Genomic DNA, 9,531 nt, shown 5'->3' with positions numbered 1-9,531 from the left:
CATATATCCGAAATCACAGCCATATTATAATTTCAACGATTTGATTACTAAATGTATTATGATAAATATAAATAATTTTGTAATTGGCATTGAAATGCTCTTAAACTTTGTAAAAAAAATCATAATCATAGCCATAATAATCTATCAAATTGTATAAAAAATGCTATATGTCTAATATATGTAAAAAAAATATAAAATTTCATAAAAAATATCCAAAAAATAATCATCTGAAATATATATATATATTTATATATATATATATATATATATATATATATATATATATATATATATATATGTTGTATGATTCTGAATTTGATGTCGACATATGTGTTAGATGCTTAACTTTAACATTCACTCAGTATTTATCACATAGATCAAATACCTCACTCAGGCTAACTGAAATTAAATCACACGTTAATATAATACAAACATATAATGATAACAACCAAATATAATTAGTCAGGATATATATTTATTACCATAGGTGTTTACGCCTCTGAGTCTAGTTAAGTAAGACCGAATATTTATTTATTTATTTACATGACAATCAAAACAACATGGCGACTTATATGAAGTATGTACAAGATACAGCATAGACTTAATGTTGGTATCTATGCTGGCGCGAATATTCAAAGTTGCTAACATTCGGCCATCCTATAATTACTCGTCCTCGAGTAAATAATCTTGCAATCTGGCTGGCTTATGGCTGTGACATTGGGGACGGCTCCTGGGTTTCTTCGGTCCAGTGTCCTCTTCTCCCAGTCCTGTGTCCTCTTCTTCCGATCCACTGCCTTCTTCTCCCAGTCCAGTATGATCTTCTCCTAGTCCAGAGTCCTCTTCTCCCAATCCGGTGTGATCTTCTCCCAGTCCAGAGTCTTCTTCGCTAATCTTCTGCTCCTTCAGGGTCTTCCTCCAGTCCGCTGGTATCTGTCGCCAGTCTGTTGGGGTCCTCTTCCATCTGGTTTGTTTCTCTAGGTTGTGATTTTTCTCAATCATTGCCTTTTTGCATGGCAATTTCTCTAAATTTCGATGAGATTGTTCCCACTTCGCTCTCATCTGCATGATTTGCATTCTTTCATGCCTCAGCGCAATCCTTTCCTGGTCCATTGTCGTCCTGTCCCGTTCCAGTGTCATACTCCTGCGGTCCAGTGCCTTCCTCGCCTGGTCCAGTTTTGCCATCTCTAGGTCCTGTACCTTTCTCTCCTGGTCCAGTGTTGCCTTCTCTAGGTCCAGCTTTGCCCTCTCTAGGTCCATCGCCTTCCTTTCCTGGTCCAGTTTTGCTCTCTCCAGGTCCAGTGCTTTTCTCTCCTGGTCCAGCGCTGCTTTCTCTAGGTCCAGTGTTGTCCGCTCTAGGTCCAGTGCCTTCCTCGCCTGGTCCAGTTTTACCTCGTCCTGGTCCAGTGCTGCATGGTCCTGGTACAACTCCGTGTTATCATTTGACCTAAAATTATTAAAACAAGGAATTAGTTTATTTGTTCCTTCGGGTAGATTTGTCAACGTTTCGGGTTTCTGTTCCACATCTTCTATGTCCACAATTGGTTTGACTTCGTTCTGCTTGAACATTAATATACCATCCTCTGTGGTATAATATATATGTGGCAACTCTGTAAATGTGCGCCCGATTATCACGTCAATGTCCTGTGCATCATCTGGCACCACTCTGACATAAACATTATTAGCCTTTATTCTATCTACCTCCATCGTAACGATTATGGCTGCGGGTGACTCCAATTTAAAATTCTTTGGTCCCCAGCTCTTTTATTACCATCGGTTTATGCACCTTCCGATATTTTCCTTCATTCAGTAATGAAGCCTTTATTGTACATATGGAACTTCCTGCGTCCACCATAGCCCTGAATTCTTTGCCATCTATGGTGACACGTTTCATATATTTTTCTGATGTCTGATCCTCTTTATCAGTAATCCATTTCACTTCACCACTAGGATTTTTAGTGTCAGGTTCAGTTTTATTCTTATTCCGTTCTGGGCAATCCTGAATAAAGTGTCCTACTTTCCTGCATTGGTAGCACTTCACTATTCTTTTCCAGATTGTTGAATATCTTCTCCAACCTCACTCTTTACTTTCGTGGTATTCCATGACTGACTGCTCTCACCCGACTCGAACTTTAAATCATTTAAGGCACTTTCGTGAGTTAAAATACTAGTACCCAGTTCATCATAATCGGTGTGCTTCTCAGCAGCTAAAATGACATACAGCTGTTTGTCTAGCAGTCCGTTCAGTACTTGTTGTTTTGTTTCCTCAAAACTCATGTGTAATGCCTGGCACAATTTTGTTTTGGAATGAAAATACGCATTGGCATCCTCAGACTTCAGCTGCTTCCGCTTTCTCATCCTTTCCCATTTAGCGGTTAGATTCTCTCCGCTTAGGATGAAAGCTTTCCTGAAATGCTTTTTGAAATCATCCCAAGATTTCAGGTTCTGCTGCTTCATGTCATACCAATCACGGCCACCATTAATCAGTAGGCTCCGCGCATGTTCCAAAATGATGTTGTCCGGCCAGTTTCGCATAGTCTTGGTGCTGTCTATTTTTCAAGCCACTCCTCTGCGGATACACCACCTTTTCCACCATTGAAATACCCTATGGTCTTTGTGAAGTCTGCCTCCGCGTGGAAAATAACTTTTGGCTCTTCAGTACGTTTCAATAACACTGCTATCATCTCTAACATCACATCCTCACGTGTTCGGCCGGTACTCGATCCCGCGGCGTTTATGGCACTCTGGAACATCTCGAACGCGTCTGTCTGCCTCTCCATTTTAATAGGATCTGAAACACAACAAACTACAAAATGTTCACAATCACAATCGCCTCCCACGATCAAAGTTACACGCACTATTCAAAATCGACACACGATTTCGACACAGTACACCCGACGCTAACCTCAAACACGTGTCTCGTTTGACACAACAAGACTTTTCTGAAAGAGAAACTCGTTAATAAACCTGAAACCAAAACGTTATTAGAACAACACAAACATTCACACTGTGGGGTTAATTCATTCGCACTTCTGAATTGTTAGATGCTTAACTTTAACATTCACTCAGTATTTATCACACAGATCAAATACCTCAACTCTGGCTAACTGAAATTAAATCACAAGTTAATATAATACACGCATATAATGATAACAACCAATAATATTTAGTCAGGATATATATTTATTACCATTTAGATGTTTACGCCTCCGAGTCTAGTTAAGTAAGACCGAATATTTATTTATTTATTTACATGACAATCAAAACAACATGGCGACTTATATGAAGTATGTACAAGATACAGCATAGACTTAATGTTGGTATCTATGCTGGCGCGAATATTCAAAGTTGCTAACATACTGTTCAAATACAGTAGAAAATATGCCCCAACTAACAAAGCACAACTAGTGGGGTAGTTGTCCATTATATACATTTTTGAACTGAAGAAAATAATGGGAAATCATTATCGACAGTCTTCACTGATTTTGTAATTTATATTGTCAATTCCATACAATGCAACGATATGTTGATCACAATTTTATTAGGATTCAGTAAATGAATCCACATTTGTTGGCTGCTAAAACCACAATAGCAGCGGTTCGTGCAAACAAACAATATGCTGGAATAAACAACAGGGCGCTAATTCATACTCGATGTTATCGATTCGGTAATCAGAACGTGGAAACGCCACATGTGCTTCAAAGCATTATCAATATATGTACATATAGATTCTTTCACGATTAGAAGTGATAATAGGTAATAAATCACATATAATATGTGCATATTTATGCTAAGTATTATATGAATCAGTATTTTTAAATCAATTTTTTATTAATTAAAATTACTGACCTTTAGCAAAATCTTTATTATTCGATAATATTTTGCATTATATCTTATATTTTTCGATCATTTTTCTCATATATAATGTATTGTTTCATATAAGCATACTCAGATATTTGATGGGTAGTTGTAATAAAAAACTCGGGACGGCCCCTGCTTATGTATGGTCACCTTATTATTATTATCTACTAATGCGCTGTACTGTTTTTCTCAAACCACCGCCTATGCAGATCCCGTATTCCCTATAATAATTCCTTATAATATATATAATAGGTATATATGTGCATGAAGCATTGAATTTATATAATTACTTGATCAAAATAATTATACAATTACTTCATTAAAAAACAAGTATATATTTACCGAATCGGATAAATTATTTTTATCTAATTTTAACTTAATTTCAATCTCATCTCTTTAATGGGCATGAGGATGTTCGTTTTCTCGGCGTTTCAAGCAATGCAATTTTTTTATACAAAACTTTATATCAGTAAAGTGTCTAAACTGAAACAATATAAGAACGTTTTCTAGAGTTTGATCTATAACCATTTCCCTAGTCGATGTTAGGATGTTAGGATTATATTGTAAGTAAGATGGTGTAGTTAAAAGTTCATAAATTGAAAGTTACATCAATTTTTGCAGAAATATTGTTACAAGATCTCATAACTTATTCGAGTCTTGGAAATATTGCGAGTTGTATCATTTTCGTAATAGTTATAAAAATATGAATTTATAGATATTTTCATATTTTCTTGCATTCATCACCTTCTTTATCATAATTTTAATATACATTATATATATATATATATATATATATATATATACATGTAACATATAATATATATGTATATATATAACATATAATATATAATATATATATATATATATATATATATATATTATTCTTGGGTCGAAATTTTAAAGCTCAAAGCACTAAGCATTCTAATTTTCAATAAATTAGGAAAATAGTTTGGTCAGTAGTTACTTTCAATTACTTTTAATAGATAGATTAATGACCGATTCTGCCGCACAACAAGCCAGTGCTACTGCAAGGCTATGTTTTGAAGAACTTTCCATACTAAACAATGACAAAAGCCATGTGGTTGCTGTCCAGTTGCTGCGTTTTTCTCAGGTTGTCAGATAGAAAACCTAATCTAGAAACCGCACAAATGTCGAATAGACTATCCTAGATAACAGGGTCTTTCTGACCCAGCTTCATAACATGTAAGTGACGTCGAGGTTTATGTGCCTGAATGCACAGCAAATACATGACATTTTGACAGTATTCCGTTATGATTTAATGCTTAATGATGTATGGACGTTGGAGCCTTGCCATAACATTGGTCTGTTGTTCGGCGGAATCGGCCCATAAATATATATATTCTTATGTTTTTGGAACGATAAAAAATAGAGTAGCAAATTGGTTAAACGTATTTGATTGATCATATTTTGGTAAATTTGCCTAGAATTTGGGACATATTTTGAAATATTATCTCAACATCATTCGAATATCGCTAAAAACGTGTTTTTATAAAAGTAATACTACTATATAATAGTCTTCTTTGCTAACTTCCCGTAGGATAAGTTATAGTAATTGCAAACGAAAATTAATATTTTTATATATCTTTACGTTTCAAAGGTTTCTCAACATTTTGACATGCCTTAGAGAAAGTGGATGTATGTGTGTGTGCTGTTACAAATTTTTGTCGACGATTTCGGGAACACGGATCAAGTCAACCTATTTGAATAAATCAACCATACAACTTTCCAAGAAAGTATAACTTTTTGAAAAATTTCAAAATTCAAAAATAAAATCTATTTTATCCAAACTTTCAAAAGCTTTTAAGGTTTTTACAAAAATTTAATTTATGGTACGCGAAGTTCCAGCAATATTTCTTAAGGCGCTAGTTTAACAAGGAATCGATTGAAATGATTCAATAACAATAAATATAAACTTCGAATCAATAGTTTTATAAAAACATAAAAAGAAGGTCCTATCATATAATTTCGTTGTGGTAAAGATTATAATTTGTAATATGAGTTTATAAACAAATGATGAATAAATTTCTCCTTTCAAGTGCAGATTCAGATCGTATATTAGCTAGTTGCGAGCGCCCATCGCGCTCAGATAACATAAACAGTTAGGAAGAGTTTTGGCTTTTGTAACGTTGCCTCTTACGTTCGCTTTGCCGAGGGGATGAAGTGTTACACTTGGCCATATTACAATAGATGTGACTCAGCAGGGTGCAAAAAGATTACACTTTAAGAAAAGTCTGTTAAAGATGATAATATGTTGAAATTTAATTTGCAGTAATGATCTTGCCTATATATACTTATTATAAAAATATTACCAATATTAATAAAATCTGTCTTACTGATAAAATGTTAAACTAATTAAGTATGAACTTGCCGATTTTATAATATTATTGTAAAAAAAAGTATATATGGTGCGCTATATAATTAGATACAATCCAATCAAATAAAAATGTAAATTAACTATAGAAGGTAAATGACTAATGTACGTGTATACAAAGTCAAAAAAAAAAAAAAAAAAATGAAAAGTTACAGTAGCTTATAGTAACTTTGCACCTGACGTAATATGCGTATGACATCTAGCCATAATTATAAAAACGACAAAGCAAAACTATGCAATCGGATCGTCGAATCGAACTGCACGAATGAAAAAAAAATGTTTTAAAAATAAAAATTTTCTGACCATTGTCAGAATTTTGAAAATTAACGTATATTAACATAACATGAATTTCTTTTGCAATCTTGCGTCTGGGTTTGTATGATCCTCGAGGCGGCTTTTGTAATTATTTTTATGCATTTTATCGTTTATTGTGTTCTATATCTGAGTCTTATCAATAATACAAAATAATTATTACATCAAAATAATAACTTATATTTTCTTTATTTGTTACTTTTGTAAATCTAAATTTCCATCTTTTACCAATAATAATTAATCAACATTGTTCTCAGTTGATATTTATCCAAGAAATTCTATTGGGGAAATTGGAATGAACAGTTACATCCCACGTTAATAATAAAGAAACTTTCAGTTGATTTTTGCATAAGATCGGTAAATGTGTTGGTGATAAATGTTTCTATAACTTCTTTTTTTTAGTTATTCAAGAAGAAGCGCTGAACTAATATTAACAAGAACTTTATCAAAATTATTCTCATTTTCTGACGAAAATATATAATTTTTCCTGGAAAAGCTAATAGACATTTCATTAATCGTTTTTTATGATTGTTCATAAGAAACTTATTATCTCATTAGATTTTCTTTCTTTTGATTCGTGAGTTTCAACAACGCGTTGAGAGGAAAAAAGTAAGGTAATCACTCTTATTATGTTATGTTTTCAAAAATGTCTGAAAAATGCAGTCAGACTTTTATACTTACTTTATCAGAACTTGAGTTCTTTAGTTTACCAAAGATATTTAATTCATAGAGGCTTTTAAGTATTGTATCGTATCCGACAATCCATATTTTTATTATATGTAATTAGTTGATTATGTTTGGTTCTAATGCAATATATAAATAAATAAATAAATATATATATATATATATATGTATATGTATATATATATGTATATGTATATATATAATATATATATATGAAACGTATACATAATCATTTTTAATTTATTTCTTTTTATTTCTGGAGTATTTGCTCTATATCACTTGAGAAAATAAAATCCGTTAATTAACGTTCACTTTATATCTTTAATTATCTGTTTTTTTTTCAATAGAAATTTCTAACAAATATTTGTCTATTAATGGTATTAAGTGATTAGATAAAATTAGATTCAATTTTACTAATTGAATTTTATTTTTATTCCAAATGATATATATCATTTTTCAAATTAACAAAATAATTAGAAATAACGGATAGCGTAAAAAAGATCCAAAAAATTATACACAATTAATCGTCATTTGCATATGATATATATTTACATAACTGAAAACAATAATGAAGAGAATTAAAACTATGAAGCATTTTCATATAGGTACTTTTCATAATTATTAATTTGCATGATTGGCAGTATTAAAGTATGCTACAGTTGCATTGCGATTAAATTGCATGCTCATGAACTTAATACTAATTATCAATTATTTTCCAAAACATGTAATTAGCTATTTATCATCATCATCATGTGAATTCATGTAAATATTATGATTACATATCAGAACTACATAATTGCTCATTAAATTATTAAATTAAAAATATAGTAGTGTTATTTAAATTATAAATAACAAGTAATAATCTTCGTAATTTTGGTCAAAACAAAATCAACAAAAATTAGTAAAATTACTAAAATAATGAATAATATTAACCTAGTTTAGTTTAGGTTTATTGAATAAAAGTCAAATAGAAAATATTATTCTTTATTATAATACATTTGCAAATTGTTTCCTATCTTCCATCTTCCATGAAGACATGCCCTATATCTTCCTAATAAAGATCTATTTATTAGCCTTTTTAAGTGTAGAATGAAAACAAAATAGTTGTTAACAAGTTGCAAGAACTAAGTAGTAAAAGAATCGTACTTTGAAGCAAATTGCTGGAACTTTCCGTACCGAATTAAAATTTTGAAAATCCGAATTATTTTCGATATTCTAAGAAAAATACTTTGATTTTTTCACAAGCAGAAACTTTTTTGTAAAATTCAAATCGAAAGCTTTTTCTGCCATTTTTTACATTTAGCTCCGTATCTCCGAAATGGCTGAACCTGTCTTTGCCAACAACTAATCATCACTTCTCCACATCATTACGAATTGAATGCTTTTTTGATCATTCAAATCGGATGCTCTGTTATCTCAAAAACTTGATTTTTATTTCTGCACTGCTCCGTAACTTCAAAAGGCTGGACTGACTTTTGCCAGAAACTAAGCAGCACATCAATAAGAATCGAATGTGTTTTAACCATTCAAATCGGTTGAACGGTGCGCCCGAAACGTGGACGAAAAATTGTATCCATACATACACACACAAACATTTTTTTCTAAGGTATGCAAGTAAGGTATATTTCTAAGATGTTTAGAAACCTTCAAAACGTGAAGAAAGGCAAAAAAAAAATCAATTTTGATTTTTGGACGATTACAATAACTGTCAATAATTTGTCTAATACTGAAATCGGTTTTATCGATTTTGTGAAAAAAATATCTATTATGAAAACTTTTCAAATAAGATAGAATTTTACTCAGTTGTTGTGTTTGAATTAGTATGCTCACATAAATTTCGAAATTGATTTTATTTTTTTGACTGAATTCATTTAACTCATCTAATTCATAGAATGTAGATTCCTAACATGCCAATTAATAATAAATTTAATCGCTTAATTCAATATGTATTTCCCGATGGATTAAGCCCTGAAACGCGTTTCGGTTTAAGCCGTTCCCGCGATCGTTGGGCGTCAGTCTCCTCCGATCGATAGCCCGAACTCACTCGCAGACCATGGCCGGATACTTCGCGACACACATCCACCGCAACGCACGCACGTGTAGAATTAGAATTGTCCACAAAGTTAGAACTGATTCAGCCACTTTCCTGTTCTAGTCTAGTTCAACTATTATATATTACTTATATTGACATAAGAGTCGCATTAACCACGTTGATATATAAGACGAATTGATATTTGTTAGCAAAGTTTGAAACTTATAGTACCAACGTGAATATCTTCACTTAA

General features: G+C 32.1%; 1 protein-coding gene across 1 annotated transcript; it reads right to left on the bottom strand.

The window, feature by feature from the left end:
* Positions 1-1,078: 1,078 nt before the first annotated feature.
* Positions 1,079-1,704, bottom strand: LOC113382119 (translation initiation factor IF-2-like). The gene is made up of 2 exons (XM_026620671.1): positions 1,575-1,704; positions 1,079-1,416 (listed from the first exon to the last, which is right to left on the bottom strand). Exons 1-2 carry the CDS (start codon positions 1,702-1,704, stop codon positions 1,079-1,081), a joined length of 468 nt encoding a protein of 155 aa, XP_026476456.1.
* Positions 1,705-9,531: the final 7,827 nt, after the last annotated feature.

This window comes from Ctenocephalides felis, unplaced genomic scaffold (genome assembly GCF_003426905.1).
Source record: "Ctenocephalides felis isolate EL2017-DRISC unplaced genomic scaffold, ASM342690v1 CF-g0.4_SCAFFOLD_03294, whole genome shotgun sequence".
In the NCBI taxonomy this organism is placed as follows: domain Eukaryota; kingdom Metazoa; phylum Arthropoda; class Insecta; order Siphonaptera; family Pulicidae; genus Ctenocephalides; species Ctenocephalides felis.
This window is presented reverse-complemented; position numbering and strand designations above follow the sequence as displayed.

Bases quoted from the DNA above. Each gene is read 5' to 3' on its own strand.
- LOC113382119 (XM_026620671.1), bottom strand. From the start codon at position 1,704: ATGGAGGTAGATAGAATAAAGGCTAATAATGTTTATGTCAGAGTGGTG. The intron at 1,417-1,574 runs GTATATTAATGT...GAGTTGTACCAG, and splicing joins ATATTATACCACAGAGGATG to GACCATGCAGCACTGGACCA.